Source organism: Mastigoproctus giganteus, chromosome 7, assembly GCF_048544385.1.
Source record: "Mastigoproctus giganteus isolate SK-2022 chromosome 7, ASM4854438v1, whole genome shotgun sequence".
Lineage (NCBI taxonomy): Eukaryota > Metazoa > Arthropoda > Arachnida > Uropygi > Thelyphonidae > Mastigoproctus > Mastigoproctus giganteus.
The window spans coordinates 41402095-41428184 of record NC_143581.1 but is presented as its reverse complement, the minus strand read 5'-3'; the positions used below and the strand labels follow the sequence as shown (position 1 = coordinate 41428184).

General features: G+C 35.5%; 1 protein-coding gene across 1 annotated transcript; it reads right to left on the bottom strand.

Moving 5' to 3' along the window:
• Window positions 1–558: 558 nt before the first annotated feature.
• LOC150082843 (uncharacterized) lies at window positions 559–17470 on the bottom strand. Its single transcript, XM_090378295.1, has 3 exons — window positions 17393–17470; window positions 7168–7349; window positions 559–726 (listed from the first exon to the last, which is right to left on the bottom strand). Exons 2-3 carry the CDS (start codon window positions 7336–7338, stop codon window positions 559–561), a joined length of 339 nt encoding a protein of 112 aa, XP_090234421.1. The 5' UTR covers window positions 7339–7349; window positions 17393–17470.
• Window positions 17471–26090: the final 8620 nt, after the last annotated feature.

The following is a 26090-nucleotide window of genomic DNA, read 5'->3' as shown; positions in this document are numbered from 1 at the left end:
TACGTGCAGAACACTGCAATTTTTGTTACAAGGGTCTTCCCCCAAGAACATAATCACAAGTAATAATATTTACAAAATGGAAAATTTATATTCTGCACAATTCTATTTCACATATTATCAAGTTTTGAAGGTGTGCACTGACAGCCTTATGAGAAGCTTACCTGTATTCCTCTTTCTATGGTTTTGTAAAAACTAAAAGGTTATTGTAATATCATAGAAAGAGGCCCACAGAACCACAGAGAGATTAACAACTTCGCCAAAACCACTTTCTTGCAGCTGAAATACCAGCACAACAGTTAATAATTGGTTGCACAATTTTATGTGATAAATACAAGCCAACTCTCACACTATACATCTACATATATTACCCCATGACCATAGCCAGCCCTTACTTTCTTTATTATAAATAACAAACACAATGATAAAGTTATTTTGATAATACCAAACAATATGTACAAGAATAAAAATGAATTATTGCTTGCTCATGAAAGAATCATTTCAAAAATTTTATTACAAGTTATTGCTATAATAGTACATGATTACTATATTGTGAAGAACTTAATACATACCAAAATTAACTATCTGGTATAATTTAGTGTCCTTTGAGGGAGATTTGAGTCCATTTATTTCTTCACTTTTATAGAGAGCAGCTCGAAACCTCTGTTTACTTTCCATGAGGTAATCTTTACTTTCTGGCCTGAAATGGCCTTTCAGTTTATCCCATTCCTGCAATGTTAAACCAAAGCAATAATTTTTTTTAAGGAAATTTTACTTATCTATATATATTTATGAAAACGATTTTCTTTTTTATTTTAAAAATATTTTTAATAAACAAACTTTGCTGTATTAGTACTAGTCATACAGTGCAAAGCTGAGAGCTTTTAATACAATAATAGATCTAAAAATATTTCTTGGTTAAATGCCTAAGAGTATGAAAGATTTGTTTATGCATGTTACTGCACTTGCATAATTTCTACTACCCAGGCAGTATGAATGCATTGTTTAATTATATCTCATATTGTGAATTAATCTTCACAACGAGTGGTCAAGGTATTGCAGTACTTTGAATAAGTAACGCTTCACCAGTGGAGAAGACTAATGTTACTTATACTCAGCAGATACCACCACTCAGAAAGCAGCATTTCAAAGCTTGTTGGCTTACTCATCGGTGGGTGAGCAGGTATCCTGTTGCAATAGTGACAACCCAGTTATGAAGTATAACTCCAAAATATGAGATGCTTGATGGTGTGTGTGTGTGTGCGGTTTAATCTAAAAATATTCTTGGCTAAAAGAGTGTGAAAGATTTGTTTATGCATGGTTACTGCACTTGCATCATTTCTACTACCCAGGTAGTATGAATGCATCGTTTAATTATATCTCATATTGTGAATCAACTCGGCCACTCCTTGTGAAGATTCACAAGGAGTGGCCGAGGTATTACACTGCTGTGAATAAGTAAAGCTTCACCAGTGGAGAAGACTAATGTTACTTATTCTCAGTGGATACCACCACTCAGACACACCAATCGTCACAAAGCTTGTTTCGGCACCATTTCGAAGCACCGTACAAGCTTTGAAATGGTGCCATCTGGGTGGTGGTATTGGCCAAGAATAAGTAACATTAGTCTTTTCCACTGGTGAAGTGTTCTTATTCAAGGCAGTGCAATACCTCGACCACTCATTGTGAAGGTTGATTCACAATATGAGATATAATTAAACAATGCATTCATACTACCTGGGTAGTAGAAATGATGCATGTGCAGTAACCATGCATAAACAAATCTTTCATGATAATAGATGTTATTCTGCATTCCTTTTTTTTTTAACCATTCTATTTAGGGTGAAGCTTTATTCGCTCTGTTATTTATTTATTCAATTGATTGCTATTTACAATGCCCCTTGTACAGCATGCAAGCTAGAGGGGATAAAAAAAATTACAACTCAGAGAAGAAATATACAAAAAATTGACAGTTTAAAAATAATAAAAAGATCCTTCATGCTGGGTGTCTAAAAGAGGAGTATCCATAACATGTAAAGCTTGACAAACTACAAGCACGAACTGCTTGATGGCAGCATAACACTGAGAAGCCTAATGACATGTCTGTGATGAGTACAATGAACAACTATACAGAGAAATAGAGTGAGTGAGAAAGTCAGAATATCTTATAATGGAGGCTTTTAACTTTCCAATTATTGACTGGAACTTGTGAGTTGGTCACTGAAACACTAGTAAGACATTCATGGATTAGTCTTGATCTGATTATCAGCAGAGAGCAATAGTCTTGATCTGATTATCAGCAGAGAGCAATAGTCTTGATCTGATTATCAGCAGAGAGCAATAGTCTTGATCTGATTATCAACAGTGATCACAGTGTACTGATGTGGGATTTACTTAAGATGTAACTATCATAAAGAGTAAAGGGAAGGTTTTTTGCTTTTGTAAAGATGATTAGAGTGATCTCAGACAGTTTTTAAATTCTATACAGTGGGACCAACTGATGACGTTGACATCAGCAAATTATAGATGAGAAGCACTTAAGGAAATAATCATAGAAACTACTAGGCTTTCCATATCAACCAAGAAATACTGTTCAAGGGTTATACCTAAATGGATGGTAGATGATGTAATGAGACACATGGCAGAAAAAAAAATGCATGGGATAAATATAAATATCAGGTGACATAGAAGCCTATGGTAGATATAAACTAGTCTACAATCAAGTCATAATGGACATTGGACATTAGGCAAGCTTAATATCCATTGTGACTTGATTGTGAAAGTTATGAGAAATCTTTGTCAAAAGATGAAAGAAAAATAGCAAAGACTTCTTTTTTATGTAAACACCAAAAGGAGGGGGGGGGGAATGAATAACATAATAACATTAGCCCACTTAATAACAGTGGTTCCCTGCTCAGGTTGCTGACAAGCTGACTAAGTATTTTGTATCTACTCATACATGAGGATTTCTTTAGGAAAGTGGATGCCAGAAATTTATCAAACTCTTAACAGGGAGCTAAATAATTTTATGATACCTGAAAGGAAAGTGGAAGAGGAATAAACTTCCATCTGATGTTGTAGAAGTGGACAGCTTGAATAAATTCAAGGAAGAACTACACAAACTACTGGAGGGGATGGATAGGTGAAATGGGAAGGGATTTTTTTTTTTTTTTTATTAATGTTGTATAAGCTTGCTTTCTTGCATCAGTTGCCACAACTAATACTAATACCAAAAAAATTATAAGAAATATTTATAGAGATATATATTATAAGCTTTAAGCTTTTAATAAAGTTGGGATATTCTGAATATGCTACAGGACCACTTAATTATAAAAAATGTCTCTACTTGATTACAGCACACGCTTCTTGATTAGACCGGGGTTCGAGCCCGTCACCACCAAATACGGAGGATGTGGAAAGGTCAGGGAATGGCCACCACATATTCCCGGAGCAATATGGCCTTAGTTGCTAATGCTCCTAAAAACCAAATAACAACAACAACAACTTGATTACAGGTTAATAATACATCCATCTAGAATAAGATGAATTATCTGAGATTAACAATTTTCTGATCACTGGTAAGAGTAAAACATTACACACTACAATATAAATTTAGGCCATTCATTCTGGCAAAATACAGTCCATTCCGGTTATTTGGGACACATCGGGACTAGTGTATTTTGGCCCGATTAAGCAGCTGCCCCAGTTATCCAAAGTTTCACGTAAATAGTTAAAAATACAATGTACCCCCCTTTACAATTGATTCACTGTACAATCAAATCACGTTACAACGAACTCAACATAGTAAAGTACCGTTCCCTATACAATGTGTAGTAAACGCCGGTCATTGTGATCACATTTGTGAATTGAATTTTAATTCTATTAAACAGCGATTATAATTAGCGAAAATAGGAGGAATATTATCCACAGGCTATAAAAGCAAAGATATATTAAGCACAATTTTACCCTTTATTACCTTACCAATTAAAAAATTAAATGATACGTGAAAATCGGAAGAATATACATGATAATCGGAATAATTAATACGTACTCTAATATGTACATATGAACTAGTTGACATTTCTGTTCACTGACATTTGTGGATGGGGGTTAAAATTTAAAACAGTAAAAAGATAAGCAATCAGTAACAAAGAACACGGAGCACACAAATTGCAAGTAACACAATACGCGCAAGTGAGAACGGAGTAACGAGTTACAAAGCTTTAAAAATAGGAATGAAGAGAAGATTCTGAAAATTAATTTTTTTATATGATTGAAGGTTTCATGGAAGTGTAAACACATTTCACCATAATAACCCACAGAATTCCAGCTGTCGGTGTTATCGCAAATTCAGTAAGATCGAGTTTACTGTCCGTTTATGATAAATTTCACTAACAGAAAAGCCCAATAAACATGTGACTGCTAATTGTTTTTATTGTTTTATGGTTGTGACCTCCAGAATTTCGACCGAACCACGTGGTACTGTCGGAGACAATCGTAGGGTAATCTCCAGTGCTGCGGTCTCCTGCCCCGATTAAACGGCATGCTGTCCCAATTAAGCAAAGTAAACCCTGGCTATTTTCTCGATTGGTTTCTGTTTTTTAAGATTTGCCCCAAATAAACAGCTGCCCCCAATTAACCGGTGGCCCAAATAACTGGAATCCACTGTATATGTTTAAAAACTTTCTTAAATTTGTTAGTCTCATTTATAACATTTACTGATGACATGAAATTACCAGTTGTAACACAAACAAAATATGCTTGTTGACATTAGACATGAATTTTCAGATTATAATTTTTGAAAAAGACATGTGAAGGAAGGTTGTTCCAGAAAATTGCAGCAGAAGGAATAAATAAGGAAGATAAAAAGTTGGCGCTGTGGGTTTGGAGCTAGACAATTTGAATGGATGCTAACTGGTTGCAGCCCATGTTTGGACTGGCTTAGGAGAGAATGGAGGAATTACACATAGCAATTCAAATGAATACTTCAGTCTCTGCTGCAAGGTATGCAACAGAGAACCTATTTATTTGAATGAATACTCAGTGTGTGTGTGTATATGTGCACATACGCGTGTGCATGTGTGGGGAAAGATTTCAGTCCTGAAGCCAAAAGATAAGCAAATGCGATACAATGTAGCCCTATTATGATTTAATGTAGTTCGTCAACATTGATTTATTACATCTCATTCACTATGTTCATATTTTGTAAATCAATAAAAAACTATATTGGCCTTATATTTACAATACTTTATAAAACTTATATTTTTTAGCCATAATTATGAGAACTTCCTTGGACTTAGCGTCCCCATGGACTGGAAGTGTGCAAAAATATCACCAATTCACAAAGGGGGGTTCAAACGGTGACACAAGTAACTACAGACCTGTTAGTTTAACTTGTGTTCTGGGGAAAATAATGGAATCACTGGTTAAAGAAGCATTGCAAGGTCATCTAGACAAGACTGCAGTAATAGTTAAGACACGGCATGGGTTTGTTAAAGGGAGGTCTTGTCTGACCAATTTGATTGGATACTATGGAACTGAATGCAAGTATATGATATCAAAAATAATTTTGATATCATATACTTGGATTTCAGGAAAGCTTTTGATACTGTTGCACATAGAAGACTGCTGTACAAATTGGAGAGGTATGGCATTAAGGGTAAGTTGCTACAATGGATAAAGGGATGGTTGAGTGGGAGACTACAGAGAGTGGTAATCAATGGACACTACTCTTCGTGGACAAATGTTATTAGTGGAGTTCCCCAGGGTTCGGTGTTGGGCCCATTGTTGTTTTGTATATTTATCAATGATACTGATGAAGGTATATCAAGTTTAATGTCAAAGTTTGCAGATGATACAAAGGTTGGCAGGGTTATTAACAACAGTAAAGACAGTTTGCTACTTCAACTGGATCTAGATAAGTTGTAAAAATGGGCTGAAAAGTGGCAACTGTAGTTTAACATTGACAAATGCAAAGTACTGCATATGGGTAACAATAACCGAAGAGAAACGTACCAACTGTGTAGTACTACACTCAGGGAAGTGGAAAGTGAAAAAGATATGGGGTAATTGTGCAGTAAAATATGAAGTTCGCTGAGCAGTGTAGATGGGCTGCCAGGGCAGGTCATGGAGTCTTGTCAATAATATATAGGAATTTTGCTATCAGGGACAGGGAGGTGATTATTCCCTTGTATAAGGCAATGGTCAGGCCACACCTAGAGTACTGTGTACAGGTCTGGTGGCCTCATTTTAGGAAGGATATTGAGTTGCTAGAATGAGTACAAAGGGCAACAAGTTTGGTGAGGGGAACAAAGGGGTGCTCTTACCAAGAAAGGCTTAAGTTCTGCAAATTGCAATGCCTGGAGAGTAGACACCTGCAAGGTTATCTGATTGACGTGTATAAGGCCTTGAATGGGTTGAGCACGCTGAATGCTGATGGGATTCTTCCTCTTGCTCAGACTAAGAACCTGAGAGGGCACAGTTTCAAATTGAGGAAAGACAGTTGTAGAATAGAGGTGCGGAAATTTTCCTTTAGCCAATGGGTAGTTGATTGGTGGAACAGACTTCCAACTGTTGTTGTGGAAGCTAATAGCCTATATAAATTTAAGGCTGAGCTGGAGAGGCATTTGGAACGAATAGAGGGGTGAAATGGGAAGGTTTTTTTTTTTTTGGCTGATGCTGCATAATCTTGCTTTCTTGCATCATATGTCTCTACAAATCCTAATTTTTTTTCTTATTTCTTATAACACAGAGCTGTGTAATCTTAGGAAATGGGTGCATGGTCATTTTGTAACCCTGCACCCATTATACACTTTTTACATACTTAATTATTTAAAAATAAGATATTGTATTAACAAGCATTATGTTTCATAAAATTTCCATTTCAATCTCTGTTTGCACCCATCTCTTACACGACCTTGCATATACATAAATTCTTACAGTGATTAAAATTTTTTGTGTATATTTCCATATAAATAAATATAGTGTACATATATTATATTGTATATTGGCATGATTTATTTTTGTACCAAAATGTCACTATTATTCTCTCCTAGAATGTACAGTTCTGTAATATGTTAGTAAAGATCAAATGTTTATTAATTGATATAACTCTATATAACTTCTTTTACCAGATGAAATAAAATACACACTACAAATTGAACTTCCTACCTGAAAAATTATTGTGTCATTTGCAGACCATCTTGATCCACTTTTATGACACCATTTTATAGAAAATATTTTATTTTCAGGATCACTCCACCTTAACCTGTCTCCAAATCTTTTGTTCATTAAAGAAGGCATTAGAAAATCTTCAATTAGCCTAGGTCCTTGTCGTGGCATTGTGAATCTACCTATTCAGATAATGTCTATATTTAATTTTCATAATTCAATTCTTATCAGAAATATTAAATTATATTTAATCCATTATTTTATTTTTATTTTATACAAATTAATAATTATATTCATAATGAGAAGCTTGTGTGATAACTGAAAAGGTAATCAAAACTCACATTTGTGAGTTCAAATGTAAAAATCAATTTTTTGACATTTTAGCTCACAAATCCAGAAACTCAAAAAGCATAAGCCCCTCCCTCCCTCTCTCTGGGTAACTCGAATTTTTTTTTTAATTGTGCAGCATAAGCCTCAGGCTTCCTTGCACCATATGGCTAATAATAATAAAGATGGGCAGAGAAGACACACTACAATTATCTCCATCATGATCACATAGATAAAATTGCTTCCAATGCATGGCTCACGAGTGGGAAGCTCTTTCCTGAGGCTGAAGGATTCATGCTCGCCATTCAAGACCAGGAACTATAGAAAATACCAGGAACCAAAACTATAGAAAATACGTCACAAGGAGCCCAGAGTGTCCGATGACACATGTTGATGATGCCACCTGGCCTCGGAAATGATCCAACACATCACCACGGAATACAAAGTGATCACCCAGACTGAATACACTCATAGGTGTGACCAGGTAGCTGGGATAATACATCAGAAGCAAGGAAATACCAGTTGATCGAAGAAAGCGTACCATACTACAAGTATGAACTCCAGGCAATACTAGAGCCCCCAACTCACAAGCTGTATTGGGACCAAGCCATAATAACGGATAAGACAATCCCGCACAAAAGACTGGACATAACCCTTGTACACAAGAAGGAAAAGGCTACCTATCTGGTACCCAACACTGGCAACCTGCAGAAAACCCATGGGGAAAATATAGGAAGTACACAAACCTAAGACAGGAGATCAAAGTGATGTGGCATATGCAACAAGTTACGACCATCCTAATCATTGTGTCAACCACAAGTATGGTGCCAAATACCCTACATAACAGCCTAGCAGCAATAGGTTTCCCAGCGAACACCTACAAGGAACTCCAGAAAGTCATAATCCTGAACACCTGTAGAATAGTCAGACAGTCCCCTGACCAACAGTAATGCCAGACATAACAACAAACCACCCTGTGTACTTGGTAGCAATACCCATTACAAGGTGGAATCCCCAATCAGGGAGAAATAATATAATGATAATAATAATAATAATAATAATCTCTAAACTCCCAAAATCAATTGTAGTACTCATTCTGTACGGTATTGCTAAATGAAAGGTTGTTTTTTTGTTTTTTTTTAATAATAATAATACAATTAAAAGAAAACTTCCTTACAGCAAAATATCACCCCAAAAAGATTGCATGTTATGTTATATTACATGCAGGTAAAAAGGCTGACAAACAGATATCACAGGCTACTGGAGGAAGGTTGGGTGCAGTGGAAATGTGAGAGTTCTGGTGCTGTCAGATATCTGCCATAACAGACAGATATCTTTTGTTGTTATCTAACAGATTTCTTTTGTTGTTGTAAAATTTAATTTTATAACAAAACAAAAATGGCATTTGAAGGCATCAGCCTTCAGCATTAGCATTAGCATTAGAAGAGGCACATGATACAAGAAAGCAAGCTTCTACAACATCAGCCAAAAAAAAAAAAAAAAAAAAAAGACCCTTCCCATTTCATTGATCCATTCATTCCAAATGTTTGTCTAGTTCTGCCTTGAATTTATTAAACTATCAACTTCCACAACAACAGATGGAAGTTTCTTCCAGCAATCAACTACCTACTGGCTAAAGGCAAAATTCCACACATCTTTCTACAAGTGTCTTTCCTCAATTTGAATCTATGTAGTTCTCCAGGTTACAAACCCCTCAGGTTTGCAATCTGAGCAAGAGGAAGAATCCCGTCAGCATTGAGCCTGCTCAATCCATTCAAGGCCTTATACACCTCAATCAGATCACCTTGCAGGTTCCTAGTCTCCAGAGGCTGAAATTTGCAGAATTTAAGCCTTTCTTCATAAGAGCACCCCTTTGTTCCCTTCACCAGTTTTATTGCCTGTCTCTGCACTCGTTCTAGCAACAATACATCCTTCCTAAATTGACACTTCCAGACCTGTACACAGTACTCAAGGTGTATCCTGACCATTGCCTTATACAAGGGGATAACCACCTCCTTATCCATGCTTGCAAAATTCCTGTATATCATTGACAAGACCCTATGACTTACTCTGGCAGCCTGTCTGCACTGCTCAGAAAACTTCACATCTCACTGAACAATTACCCCCATGTCTCTTTTATTCTCCACTACCCTGAGTGTAACACCACCCAGTTAGTACATTTCTCTGGAGTTACTGCTACCCATATCCAGTGCTTTGCATTTGTCAATGTTAAACTTCAGTTGCCACTTCTCAGCCCATCTGCCCAACTTTTCCAGATCCTGTTGCAGCAGCATACTGTCATTACTGTTATTAACAACCCTGCCAATCTTTGTATTATCTGCAAACTTTGACATTAAGCTTGATATACCTTCATCAATATCATTGATAAATATACAAAACAATAATGGGCCCAACACCAAACCGAGGGACACCACTAATAACATTACTCCACGTAGAGCTGTATCCATTGATTACCACTGTCTTCTCCCATTCAACCATCCTTTTATCCATTGTAGCAACTTGCCCTTAATTCAATACTGCTCCAATTTGTACAGTATTCTTCCATGTGCAACAGTATCAAAAGCTTTCCTGAAATCCAAGTATATGATATCAAAATTATTTTTTTCCTTCCAATTCCTTTGTGACCATGTCATAGTATTCAATTAAATTGGTCAGACAAGACTTCCCCTTGACAAATCCATGCTGTGTCTGAATTATTACTGCTGTCTTGTCTAGATGATCCTGCAATGCTTCTTTAACCAGTGACCCCATTATTTTCCCTGGAACGGAAGTCAAACTAATAGGTCTGTAATTACTCGTGTCACCCTTTGATCCCCTTTGTGAATTGGAGATACAATTTCACATCTCGTCTGTGGGGAATTCCCCCGAATCCAAGGATGCTCTCATAATTATGGTTAAGAGTTTGCTTACTTCCTTTGCCACCTCCTTTAATATAACTGGATCCCATTTGCCCCAGGTGCCTTTCTCATGTTTAACTTCAACAATTTCTCCTCCACTTTGCTCTGTTATTAAAAAATAATTTAACTCCCTGTTAGAGTTTGATAAACATCTGGCCCTCTCCTCCTTGAATAACTCCTCATGTGTGAATGTAGATGCAAAATACTCATTTAGTTTGGCAGCTATCTGAGAATGAACATTTACAGTCAAACCATTGATATCAAGTGAGCCAATCTGATTCATCCCCTTCCTTTTAGAGTTTACATAAGTAAAGAAGTCTTTGCTTTTTTCTTTGCATCCTTTGCCAAAGATTTTTCATAATCTGCCTTCACTTGCCTAACCTCCTTTGTGACTTGATTACAGACTATCTTGTATCTACCATAGGCTTCCATGTCACCTGACAATTTATGTGCATCACATGCATTTGTCTTCTCTGCCACGAGTCTCATTAGTTCATCTGACATCCATTTGGGCCTAAACCTAGAGCAGTATTTCTTAGTTGGAACAAAAAGCCTAGTAGCTTCCAAAATTACTTCCTTGAATGCTTCCCATTTAGAATTTATGGTTGGCAACATCATCAGTTGGTTGCACTGTATAGAGCGTAAAAAATCTCTGAGACCACTGTAGTCGCCTTTACAAAATCAAAAACCCTTCCCTTTACCCCTGATGGTAGTTACATCTTTAGGTAAATCCCACATCAGTACACTGTGATCACTGCCTCCTTGTGGTTCCTTTCATGGTTCCCTCTAAGCTGCACACTGATTTCTTCAGTGCTTTTACTTTCTGCACACACAGCCAACATACTAGATGGCGACAGGAGTATTAGTGGAAGAATGGATATAGGAAGGATGATAACTCATGCCATAAGATTTGCTATTGCATGACATGTTCCCACATCTTTTATTTACAAATATATAGCGCGTAGTGAAAAGTTATGTGTTGACTTTTATTTATATGAAAAAAATTATTACATTACGAATATATAAAGGACTGTAGCGGTTGTAGTTTATATTGTATGTTTTTAAGGTGAGTTTAAACAACACAGTAAAAGACATATGATACCAATTATCTTCTGTTATGTTGATTTTCATAACAGAAGATAATTAGTATCATATATCTTTAAATACTTTTTGAATAAAAATCTTTTTTTGTACAATGAAAGAAACTGAACAATACAGTTGCACAAGCCCAACATGGCCAGATGGAGGCCTAGGTCAACATTCAGCATTTAAAGCCTTATACACTTCAATTTAGTCACCATGCAGATACCTAGTTTCCAGCCATTACAATTTTCAGAAACCCCCTGCCTTTCTTGATAGGAATATCTTGTTGTAACCCCAACTAACTTTGTTGTTCCTCTTTGAACCTTTTCTAGCAGATCCATGTCCTTCGTAAAATAAGGTTTCCAAACCTGTATGCAGTATTCCAGATGTGGCTTAACCATAGCCTTATTACAATAGAATGATCACCTCCCTATCCCTGCTGAAAATTTTAATTGTAAATGCAAGTTATAGTAGCATTTCCAGAAATTTTAATATAGTTAGGGCGACTGGATGCTTGTCTTTTTTTCTGCATTATTATTAACAGTTTTGCATTATTAGATTCATAAATAATTTTCACTCCTTTTAAGAAAAGTTCTCATTTTGGGATTGACCTTGACTTAAAAAAAGTATCAAAACAATCATTCATATATGCATTAATATGATTCTTGTATTATTATTATTGACTGGTAGGCTTGTATTATTATTATTGGCTTATAGCCATAAATCATTGAAGTATCTTTATTTCCAAAAAAAAAAGAAGAAACTAAATAGCAACAACACAGTGCATAATTTCTGTGAGTTTTGTCAATGAGTTGCCACCTTATGTTATTCACGTGTGAATATTTTTTATTTCTTAGTCCTGCCTGTTAATGAATGCAACAAAAGTATGTTCCAATCACTTGTGAAAAGTTACATACCAGTGAATTTATTATATTTATAGCAAATGCAACATTTATATTTGACTTATATGTGCATTTGTATTTGGCCATTACAAAAAAAAACAGTTAAAATTTTAAAAAATATTAATAAATTTTTTTTTTTTTTTTTAATTCTAAAATTGGGGGCCTAATCCATGTGTTTCACTGAGATCTGGTTCATTTTTCTATTTTTCTTTTTGTGTGTGGGGAGGAGAGGGATGAACAAGTTAAATTTAAAATTATTATTTCAACAGCACAAATGCATATTGCTCATATTCACATAAGTATGTTAACATACACTGAAAAATCAAAAATAACTCATGGGGGAGACCCTGCTCCCTTAGATTAGCATATTACAGCAACTGAAAAGAAATTTAGAAATTCCACAAATCTTTGTGGGGGGGGGCTTATTATTTTAACTGTATCAAAGCTTGTTACTCATAACATATGTGTAGTTGTCTTGTCAAGTGTGCATTCATGAGCCAATCTGCATTTATGCAGGCATGAAGGAGTGGGGGGCGCTGTTCCGCAACTGCAGGCTGCCAACTCCGGGGGGGGGATCGCAGTATATCCTGAGCCAGTCTACAATTGAGAAGGCCTGGGTGCAAGAATTAATGGTGGGGGAAAGGACAGAAAGGAGTTCCCTTAGCTAGGTCCAATAAAGGGGGTGCCCTTTATTGGAATTTGAAGTCCCATTCAACGGGAGGTCCGGGGAATTGTACCCGCTACATCCTCCTAAGGATCAATCCTCATCGTCGAAACTGCAGAGCGATCGCCAATACGAGGTCAAGAAATTTATAAAATAAAATTAGGACAATATGCATTTTAAGCAACGTGTAAAAGTATATAAAATTACGAGAAAAGATAAGAGATCCGGCAAACAAAGTTCGAACCGATATTAAAAGGAGGGGGTGAGAGTGAAAGAGAAGCAACGCTTTCATAAGAAACAACACCTGAACTATCGCTATTTACTTTTCTGACTCAAGATAAAGTGACCAAATAAAAAATAAAGATAAGGTGCCCTGCTTTAACAGGGCATTTCTTCTATTTTTAGAATCTGTCCAATTTTGTTATTTGTTTTGGAAATTATATCCTGTTTACACCTGTGTTGTTGTTTTTTTTTTTTTTTGCACACACACTGGAATTATGGTAATTCAGTGTGTGTGCAAATAAATAAACTTTCATTCATCTTCCATATAATGGGGCTGCAACATAAGGTGTTTTACATTAAACTCGCATAATAAAATCCAGTTTCATTAAATAAAAAGAAACTAGAACTTAATTATAGTTAAAATGACACTTACTTGGCAAACCGATGAAAAAATTTCTTTTCAAAATACACAGTTTAACGTCTGAATTTCCATAAAAACAAGTGCACCCAACTACCTTTCCACGTTAACTATCCAACGCCCGCTGAAGTTCTTACTGTGCTTATCCCACCCTACCACATCTGTATATACAGATCAAAGTCAGGGAATTCCCCTCCACAGCCGTCAAAAGGCCAGGCCGAGTTTCGTTAACTGTCTCCGGAAAACGACGCATGCGCGGTGACGAAACTTTAACTTAATTATAGTTACAATGGCACTTACTTGCCAAAGCAACGAAAAAATTCCTTTTCAAAATACACAGCCTAAGGTCTGAATTCTCATAAAACAAGTGTATCCAACGCCTGCTGAAGTTGTTACTGCGCTGATCCCACGGAACCGTATCTGTATATACGGATCAAACTCAGGGAATTCCCCACCACAGCCGTCAAAAGACCAGGCCGAGTCTCATTATTGGTCTACAGCAAACGCAGCATGCGCGGTACCAACATTGCACCGCCCGGGTCTCTTAACCCTTTACTCAATGCAACCCTGACTAATGTAACTGATAGTCAGGGCGGTGCAAAGGTACTTGGGGGCCGGATGCAAAAGGAGTTAAGGAGTCTCGTTTATTTATGTTGGTACTTTGATGGCTCCTTCGACTGGGGATCCCTAAATCGGGGGGGGGGGGGGGGCTGGTGCGGAACATCCAATGCATCCCCCATTTGCACGACCCTACTGATAGTTTACTGATATGTAAACATATTTACTATTATAATGTTAATTTGATTCTGTTATTTAAGATTAATAAAGTTTGAATCATATTAATAAGGGATGTCTGAATTATTAATTAAATATCTGTGACGTGATTGTAACTAAGGAATTTATTGAAAAATTCAACTTGGTTTATCAGCAAGATTTCGTTTGGATTACGATCACATAAATTAACTTTTGAACCAAATTAAACTAAAATTACAGAATTACTACGCAGGGCTATTAAGTTTGTTTTAAATGGATTAACACATTTTTCAGGCTGGTTTTAAATCGAAAATTCAATTCCATAGGTTATATCATATGTGATAAACTGTTGCCTACGCCATGATAATATTGTTTCTTGAGTAGATAGTGTACGTGGCCACTGAATTGTGTATAGTTTTTCTTTGATGGCCTAGCTCTCAGATAACCTTCAGGCGAACCTCTGGGAACAGTGTCATAACATTTCTTTTCGTTATTTAAATATCTGGTATATTTGCTCATGTGCTTGTCGCGTCTAAGTATATCAGGAATTCAAAAAGTTTATGCATTACTGAATTTTGGCTTAAGTAAATGCATATTAAACAAATACTACATACGTAGAGTAGCAGCAACTACGCATGCGCGCGCTACTTTCAGGGGATTTACCTATCATTGGTCAGAGTACACATTAAAGCTTTTGGTTTCATTTTCCATGGCGACCTCTAGAGAGAAATCTAAAGTCTATTTAAAAAAGTATAGACTATTGGTGTTGCATATTATTGATTTATTTTTATTAACTTCTCCTTTTATTAACTTCTCCTTGATATGACAAGAAAGAAATGAAACAGAGAACTAACAAGCACACATAAGTAAAGAAACATTCAGATCAGAGGATTCCCCTTCTACAAATTCCCCTCCTCCCTACCTCCATGAGTAGAGCCCAACTTGCAACTTTAGAGGCCTAAGGCGCAGAATCATCTTGGAGTCCCTTGTAGTTTTGGGTATATTAAATTTATTTTTAAAAAAACTTTTTAATATCATAATTCATAACATCAAATAATACATGTATGCATACTTATATCAGGTAATATATTCACAAAAGTAAAACATCACAAAGAATAAAAATAATACTTAATAAAATAATAATTAATAACCTTCAAATCACACACAAGAATCGATAATATAAACAATAATATAATTACAGATCACAAAGAATAGCTGTTATCAATCCCAGTAAAAAAAAAAATAATTAAATAATAATCACAAATAAGGTATTATTTCTCACCAACACTGTAAATAAACCTAAAAACTTTTTTTTTGGTCTTTGTCATTGCGAATAAGTCAATTAATTAACATCATAATTTATTAAGTTCCTTGATTCTGTTCCAATAAATAATAATAAAGATGAGCCGGACATTTTATTTTGTATTAAATTACTCCTTAAATAATTCTTGGTCTATTTTAATATCGAAAATTGTCCACTTGCATTTGTTACGTGGATTGTTAAAAATATTTTAAGAATAGTTCCAACGTTAGGAAAGATCTCAAACCTTAATTTATAATATTATACGTATCTTTCATATTTAAAATATTTTCCACCTTAGAAAATTTTTAAAAATGTATACGTTCACCTTTAAATTTATCAGCATCAATGTCATTTTTGTAAGTGTTTATTATTTTTATTAAGTGTTTTTTAAGTTGGTTCGGTGCAAATTCATCATAGAACACCGAATGGAGTTATATACTTAGCATAATTGAATTTATAATTTATTTTAAAAATATGACAATTATTATTGAAAGCCTCATTTTATATAAACCTACCATCTCAGTGATATTTTTTTATAAATATAAATTAATTAATATTAAAATTGATTCAAAATATCAATTAATCTCAATATATAATTATAATTTTATTTTTATAAAAACAAGGCACATTTCTGATTTTGGCATAAAAATTCTTAGCTTCTGTTTCCACACCTTTCCAATTGGCAACTATTTTATTAATTACAAGCAGAAACGTTTCCACAATGAATTTCTGACAATTTAGTGTCATATCAGTACAAGGATCAATATCGGCAAACGTTCTGCGTTTCTTTATATGTTTATCAGTACTTTTCTATTTAGCATTTAAAACATTTTGATCGCTGTTTTTCAAATTTTTAAAAACTAACTCGTTGCAAATTCATGTGGCCTTGCTGAGATGCCATTTACTTCTAAAGCTATTCCAAGTTCCAGGTTAGTTTTCTGAAGTTACAGATTGGTTTTTATGTTCTCTAATAAATCATTGCACATATCAATCAAAAACAATTTCAAAGAAAGGCCGGGGAGTTGCCTCAACCTAGCTAAGGAGTTCTCATTAGTTAGGTTGAGGCAACTTCCCCCCCCCCCCCGCAATTGGGATTTGGAGCTCTATTCAGTCCGAGGCCTGGGGAATTGTACCCGCTACATCCTGCTAAGGATCAACCCTCACATCGGAACTGCAGAGCGACCGTCAGTACGTGACCCAGAAATTATAAAATAAAAAGAGGACAATATGCATTTTAAGCAAGTGTAAAATTATATAAAATTACGAGACCTTTTACGTGAAAAGGTAAAAGATCCGGCAAACCGAGCTCGGATCGATATTTACTTTTCTTAACTCAAAATAAGGTGACCAAACATCCTGCTTTTAACAGAGATTTCTTCTATTTTTAGAATCCGTCCAGCTTTTTTTGTGTTTACTTTATATAATGATGTTCTGTTTACACCTGCGTTTTCTTTTTCTTGCACATATTGGAATTATGGCGGTAATTAATTAAAATTAATACTAAATAAACTTTCATTCCTCCTCCACATAATATGGCTGCAACATAAGGTATTCTAACTGAAACTCGCATCATAAAATCTCGTCTTATTAAATAAAAAGAAACTAAAATTTAATTATAGTTACAATGACACTTACTTGGCAAACTGATTGGCAAATTTCTTTTCCAAATACAATGTTTAAAGTCTGAATTTCCGTAAAACAAGTGCACCCAACTATCTTTCCACGTCAACGCCCGCTGAAGTTCTTACTGTGCTTATCCACCCTACCGCGTCTGCATATACAGATCAAAGTCAGGGAATTTCCCTCCACAGCCGTCAAAAGGCCAGGCCAAGTTTCCTTAATGGTCTCCGTCAAACGCAGCATGAGCGGTGACGAAACTAGAACTTAATTATAGTTACAATGACACTTACTTGCCAAACCGATGAAAAATTTCTTTTCAAAATACTGTATTTTTCAAACAAAATACTGTATAAAGTCTGAATTCTCATAAAACAAGTGTACCTAACGCCCGCCGAAGTTGTTACTGCGCTGATACCACGGAACCGTACTGTATATACGGATCAAAGTTAGGGAATTCCCCTCCACAGCCGTCAAAAGACCAGGCCGAGTTTCATTATTGGTCTCCAGCAAACGCAGCATGCGAGGTAACGAACATTTCACCGCCCCTAAGGGACTCATATCTGGTATATTTGCTCATGTGCTTATCACTTCTGAGTATATCAGAACCTCAGAAAGTATATGCATTCCTTCATTTTTGCTTAAGTAAATGCATATTAAACAAATATGTACTAGCATTAATACATACGTAGAGCATTAGCAACTACGCATGCGCAACCTACATTCAGGGGATTTACCTGTCACAGCTAGAGGACGCATTGAGCGTTTGGTTTCATTTTCAGTAGCGCAAAACCTTTAGCGAGAAAGCTTAATTCTATTACAATGTATAGACTATTGGTGTTCCATATTACTGACTTATTTTTTATTAACTTCTTTATATGGCAAGAAGGAAATGAAAGAGAGCACTAACAGGCACATATGGAAAGAAACGTTCATAGTACAGGAGAAACTACAAATTCCCCTCCTACCTATTCCCACGAGTAGAGCCGAACTTGCACCTTTGAGGCCTAAGGAGCAAAATCATCTTGGAGCCCCTTTGGGTATTTTAAATTAAAAAAACAAAAATCAATATAAGAAAAACTTTTTAATATCATAATTGATAACATAAAATAATACACGCACATATATTTATATCAGGTAATATATTCACAAAAGTAAAACATCATAGATAATAGAAATAATCAATAACTTAATACAATAATAGCTAAATAACTTTCAAATCACAAATAAGGTAAAATTGCACACAAGAGTCGATAATATAATTACAGATCACAAAGAATAGCTGTTATCAATCACGGTAAAAAATAATAATCAGAAATAAAGTATTATTGCTCGCCAATACTACAAAATAACTAAAAAGATTTTTTTTTCTGGCTTTTGTCTATGAGAACATCAATTAGAACACAAGATTCCCCAAACAATAACTTGAAATATTATGTTTCTATGCTTTTATCTCAAAGATATCATTGATAAGATCTATATTGTCTAAAATGAAATTATGATCCATATATTTTAGAAACGTAGAAAACACTCAAAAACATAACGCTATTTACTAGAGAAATATAAGTAAACGTGGAAGGGTGCGATACTGTGGTCAGCGCAGAGGTAGGCGTGAACAGAAAGCGGTATGATCATTAATACAGATTTATTATTTTTATTAAAAGGGATCCATCATCCCTAGATTTGCGCGGTTTCGCTACCTGCGCGATTTTTGTTTACGAAGCTTCAAAAATAGGAATGCAGAGCATATTTTGAAATTTTATTTAAGTTTTTTTTTACATGATTGAAGATTTTATATGGAGAAATACATTTCACCATAATAACGAAGAATTCCAGCTGTCGGTATTATTGCAAATGCAATAAGATCGAGTTTACTACCCGTTTATAATAGATTGCACTAACAGAAAAGACCAATAAACCGGAAAGTGCAAATTGTTTTTATTGTTTTATGGCTGTGACCTCCAGAAATGTGCTTTAGAAAAATATCATAAAGACGTTCAAAACTGATTCTTATAACCAAGCATTACAACCTACAAGTTGGAGCTGGCGATGACTTGCGGGCTGACCTTGACTCACGACACTAAAGTGCAAGATTACCATAAATTGTGTGTGTGTGTGTGCTAAATTAGTGTCTAAAATGAAGAGAGCTACTAATTTAGAGGAAAAATTAAAAATCGTTAAGAACTCAACAATGAATGCAATGCGGAAAAAGCTGTGTGGATCCTAATTATTTATTATTATTAATAGCCATATGGTGCAAGGAAGCCTGAGGCTTATGCTGCACCACCAAAAAAAAAAAAAAAAATTCCAAGTTATCCTGAGAGAGAGAGAGTTAGAAAGGAATCACCAAGAAAGAGAAGAATGATGATATCCAGCTCAGGACCCTGGGTGTGCCAAGCCCATACTCGCCAGATGTGAGCGACTATGGGCTTGGAGAGGAGTTTAAATTTTCGCAGAACTTTATCATTAGCTTTCAGGAGCGGATTAAGGTCGGTTGAGGCCCCGGGGGCAGAAGAAAATATTGGGCCCCTTAAAAAAAAAGAGAGAGACAGGGAAAATAAAAATACATGTTAACCATTTTTTTAAATAAATATAAAATATTATGTACTATTAATGTTTTATTTCCAATAAAATTTGAATATAATATATGTATAATATAATTAATAATAGCATAATAATAATCACAAAGTTTTGAACTAATATGTTCAACTAATTTGTTGGGGTTTTGCGTGGGCCCTTCAGAAGTCGGGGCCCAGGGGGTGCGCCCGCCGTTAAATCCGCCTCTGTTAGCTTTAGTTCCTTATGAAGAAATTTATAGAGAAAAACGGCGTGCTTCTATGCAAACAATTTTTACTAATTTTTTTCAAAAAGTGCCAGATACTGTTGTAAGTTCATCACAGAAAACAGGGATGATGAAGAAGAAATAAATTTAGATTAAAAATCTAGAGGTAGATATTAGCAAGATTAATTTTTTTTCTTTTCTTCTTACCGAATGAAGACAATTTTTTTCAATTTAATTTTTTTTGAACATTTTTTTTTTGTGTACAGGTACGGAACCCTCATTATGTCATATAATTGAATAACAGTGATGCTGTTACTATATACTGTTCTTACTACATCGTTGTATTACCTAAAACAGAACTGTTTTAATGATTACATAAATTTTTGCACGGCGTGCTTTAATTTAGATATTTTAATTCACGTGAAATTAATTTAAAAGGTATACAATAAGTTTTTGTTGTTGTTTCACTCAACAGCTCTGCAGCAGAGAACCTCACTTCAAGAAATGCCGTTCTAATGAATAAAAATAAATAATAATTATTATTTCCACGAAATGTCTGTTTTCCATTTATAGTTTCTGTTAGTTTTTTGGTAGAGTAAGGGGCATTAAATATTTTTATCACACGCATATATGTAGAGAAAGATTTACTTCAATCAAATAAATAAATGTCTAAATATAGAAAAATAATTTATTTGGCAGAGATATGGTAAATTAAATAAATATTTCTTTGAATTAAATAATTTTGTAAGAGTAAACGCTTACAAATATATATATATATTTTTAGTAATTGAAATAAATTCAGAAAGGCCGTAAAATTTGTAAATTATTAATAAAGTTTAATAATATTTAATTATAAATAGGGAAGGAAATAATGCTGTAAATTTGAATAAGTTATTTTAAACTGAATTATAAATGACGATTGTACAGCAGATGGTAAGCTGAGGAAAGTATTTAGAGGAACGACAGAACATCCCTGATGAAAAGAAAATGCTTTCTCACATTGTTTAGTTAACTGAAACAAAAAGTAGTTAGAAGGGCAATCATTTGGAGTAATACGATATGAGCTGGAGGAATGCACGCACTTAACTTGGGAAGAGGCAAACGTTATAGACCAGAAAACAAGCTGGAAGGATTAATGAAAACAAATACGCTGATAAATGACCTGAGCAATTTGATATTAATGGAGCAATTTAAGATATAAAAATAAAATTTTGGCAGGAAGAGAGAAGGAGGTTGAAGAAAGGAAATGAGGCTAGAAAAAGTGGAGTTTTTTTTTTTGTTTTTTTTTTATTTATTTATTATTATTATTATTATTATTTTTTTTTTTTTTTTTTTTTTTCAATAGAAAACGCGCGTAAGTAAAAATGTATATGTATCGTGGGCTATCGGTGGGTTGAAATAAAATATGTGTAGTAATTTCGAGGTGCAAAATTCGTGTAAGAAACTGCAACTGTAGTAGTCTAGGATTCGATCCCACCTTTATTTAATAAGCTAGGCAAGCAAAGTATAAAATGTGAAATAACCCAGATTGGGAGATAATCAAGTTCAAAGGACTTCAGAGAAAAGATGGTGTGAAATCCAGGAAAGCAAATCCAGAAATTTCGTCATCCGGGGAACAGAAGATCCATATCGGGGTCCAGCCAAAAAGGACGAAAGGGAGGTAGCGTCGTTGCAGTCTCTAGCATCATTGGAGCTGAAGTCTGTTCCCGTTTATATCAAACACTTTATAAATCTAGATGTGAGAACAATTTGAGAAATCGCTTGTTCTAATGGGGGCCGCTGTAGCCGAGTGGTTATCCGCGTGTTATTTCTATTTAAATATGTTAAATATTTTGAATTAGCCTTGCAGGCTACAAAAAAGTCTATATGAAACAGTCCCATTTATATATTTAGGAAGGTATAAAATAATATAAAAATGCATAAGTACACGTGCCTTTAGTGACCGGGGTTAAAGTCCGTGACTGCTAAATACGGTACTGCTTCTTGTATTCTCTGTACCTTATGAACTCTGACCGTGTGGTCGTTCCGGAGTATAAACATAAAATTAATTAGACAAAAGGAAAATCCATTTATGTAACGGATTAAATAATTAGGTCATAAGATATAATTCAAATAAGATATAATTCAAATAAAAATGTGCTAGTGGTGTAGAAAATAGAAGAGATTTATGTAAAGGATAGTAATACATATAATTGCATTTAATGTTTTAACTACTGTAAGGTCATTTGAGAAAAAGTGTATGGATTGAAGGAAGAAAACTCATACGTAACATATGTTTTCATCGTTTACTAAATTAGCCAACTGATGTAGGTTTATATGGGAGAAATTTATAAGCCAGAAAGGGAAATTGCATTTACCAGTCAAACTGTATAACATGAGTATATGTAAATATTTCATTCTATAATCTGTATATAAGTATGTATTGTTATAAAATTGACTGTTATCTAAATATGGTGTCGTAAGTCTCTAAGCTCTGCTGACAATTTTCATGTCCCCTCCCCCAGAACTTTGAATTTCTGAAAAAAATAAAATAATAATAATAATAATAAAATAAATAAACAAATAGCAGTCAGAGTTTCGGTTTGTGTGCGCCCATGGCTACAATTTATTTTCAGCTACTAAAACACCTTTTTCTTCTGGTAATACCTATTTTAAGGCCCATTGTAAGTAGAAACTCTCTTCCAGCAAGGGAAGAGGGCAGATGTATACATACTTCGTAGGCCCTCCTTTTGCCCTCAGTACAGCAGCTATCCGACGTGGCATTAATTCAGCAAGATGTCGGAGGCGTTCGGGAGGTATGGCCAACTAAGCTATATGTAATGCTGTCAGCAATGCAGTATGGAGGTGATTGGTGTATCCAGACGCCTGATATGCCTTTCCATAGTTCCCACAAGTGTCTATGGGATTGGTATCGGTGGAGTTCGGAGGCCAATCGATATGCTGGAAGTCAGAACTGTGTTCCTCAAACCATTCCCGCACAACAAGTGCCCGATGGCTCGGCGCATTGTCATCTTGGAACACACCATCGCCACTCGGGAAAAAGTGTAACATAGCGGGGTGTACACAGTCAGCAAGCACTTGACGATAGCGGAGACCACTGATACGTTGTTCCACATGCACCAGGGGTCCAAGTTCCTACCAGTGAAAAAAAGTTCCCCACACCATACAGCCTCCTCCATCGGCCTGCATTTTTGATACCATGCATAATGGATCAAGAGCTTCATGTAGTTGACGCCAAATCTGTACACGACCATCCACGGTGTGGAGTAAACAACGTGACTCACCCGACCAGCACACCTTCTTCTTCCAGTCTTCTAACGTCCAACTTGCTTGCTCTTTGCGCCAAGCGAGTCTTTTACGCCGATGAACCTTGGTTAGGAGAGGATGCCGTAGAGGTCGTCTTCTGGTACAGCCCGAGCGTGCGACGCATGGTCATGCCAGATATTTTTCCTGGTTGGTCCATGTTGTATTGGGTAGTCAACTCTTCAACAGTGCTGCGCCTGTTCATCTGTACGAGTCGCCGGACCCGGCGCTCACCTCTAACATCAACCTTTCGCTATCCTTTGCAGTTTTGCTGTTGGGTCGTTGTTTGATCATTTTGACGCCAGTCCTGGTATACTTTAACTACGGCGGCTCTCGAACACCCCACCAGTTCAACAGTTTGTGAAATCGAGGCACCAGCTCGTCGAGCACCCACAATCTGTCCTTTATCAAAGTCCGATACATCCTTCCTTTTACCATCATGCTCGGAATTTTACTACCTACTGAACCACTGACACCTTTATGCTACGTAGGTCGACTAACTCCGCACTCTTGTACCTCACGTGGTCAACGGGTCGCATTCAATTTTCATAGGGGTGGTCATAATTCAGTGATCACTCTGTGTATATATATATATATATATATATACTGTGCTATGGTTAATATACAGCCAGCTCTGTTTTATTTCGTTGGACAGTCTTGTTGGTTGCAATTTCTGCCATATTTCATTTTTTCTTCGTCTAAAATTCAACGTAGATTCGTTATATATTGTTTTTCGAAATTGATTATAGACGTCACTGGTTGTCTTTTTTTCATCTCTCTTTCACATTAGTTTGATTACTATAAGTTATTAACGCATAAGATTGTCTCTGTTTGTTACTGCTGCGGTTTGCAGCTATCATTATTATTATTATTATTAGCCATATGGTGCAAGGAAGCCTGAGGCTTATGCTGCACCAGCCAAAAAAATTTTGAGTTACCCTGAGAGAGAGAGAGAGAGTCAAAAGTAGAAGGGAATCACCAAGAAAGAGAAGAATGATGATATCCAGCTCAGGACCCTGGGTGTGCCAAGCCCATACTCACTAAATGTGAGCCCCCTGGGGTCATAATGTGATAAGTGTTTTTACATTGTTATTTCCAACCCTTTCTTCTCTGTATCTCAGGTATAGACTTTCAAATCTTTAAGCTTTTAAATTTTTAACGCTTTCAATTTTCGATTTTAGATCTTTTTTAGCCTTCATTACGTCGGCATTTGGTATTGGCGTTAGCCTTTTATCGTTTGCTTCTATTCTTATTGTACTAAACTATTTTTGTATCCAACTAATTTTATCATAATTTTCTTTATAAACACTGCGTACGGACTACCTTGTCCATACTTTGTAAAATATATATTGCTTTTCGATCTTATATGCTTTATTTTCAAAATTTTCTTATCTTACTGTTTTGGGCAAGTATAGAAACGCAGTCTTTTGATACATGGTCAGGTGTAGTTCCCTGATGAAACACCTGATCGTGTATCAACTTTCACCTTTGCTGACATCAGATTTAATTGCATTTTTGCTTTATTTCCCCTTCTTTGAAACATATCCAAATTTGCCCACCCTTATCTGATGACAGCTACCATTACCTTTATTTTCGTGTAATCTATTTTATTTTACAGGTCACCATTTTTTTATTATATCTTTTATTCATATTTCATCTATTTGACATATCCAGTTTATTTTATCTTCCCACTATTTCTACAGTTTTAATTAATTGGTATTATACATATATATATATATATTGCCCACAAGGTACTCTTTAGTTTCGCTACTGTATCAGAGTTTCACTCATACGAATAACACATTGGTTCCAAACCATTCTTCAGAACTCACCAGGAATCAGTGAATTGGCTCAGGGGAATTTTATGGTTCGTCTGTGACAGCAAAAGGCCCGAAATTTAATAAAAAATATATACAGTACCTCGATTCAGTGACGGGCTCAGGATTTGCTGAATTTGGGGAGAGGATGCAAGGATACTCTGGTATCCTTGAGCTTTAATCTTCTAGCAGTAAAAAAAAATTCACATTATTTTTATCATGAGGAACTATAGTTCTATTAGTCCCATTGGGAGGGCTCGACTAAAACAGTGTTCCAGGGAATCATCAAGCTTTAATCATTATGTAGCAGCAAAAAAAAGAAGAAAAATAAATAAATTCACGTTCTTTTGATCATAAGGTTGCTATAGCTCCTACCTGGGACCGCTCCTGCTTCTATTTATTTACGCTTGATTGTCTCTTTGACATTCTTACATATTTAGAGTCATGTCCGAAGACCGGGGACTTCCCGCTATACGGGGAGTCCCCGGTCTTCATAAAATGCAATGCGCATGTCGTAGTGACACCGCGAAGCATGCACAATGCAGCTTCCGTGAACAGTAACGGAGATAACTCATCGAGCGTATGCACTTCCTGTTTTGTTCTTTTCTTGCTGATCTTACAAGAATAGTGACCATTTTCTCTCACTACAGTATTTTATTAGTATCAATTGTAAAGTAATAATACAGTATAAATATTATGTTATTAGTCTGATAAAATATAAAAATGCATGACGAGGATATCAAAAACAACCGTATATATAGATCAAATTACAAGATACCATTTGCATTTAAAAATATGAAATTTTAGAAAATCA

Coding starts and splice junctions, on each gene's coding strand:
- LOC150082843 (XM_090378295.1), bottom strand. CDS start 7,338: ATGCCACGACAAGGACCTAGGCTAATTGAAGATTTTCTAATGCCTTCT. Junction 727..7,167: donor ATGACACAATAATTTTTCAG/GTAGGAAGTTCA, acceptor TTAACATTGCAG/GAATGGGATAAACTGAAAGG.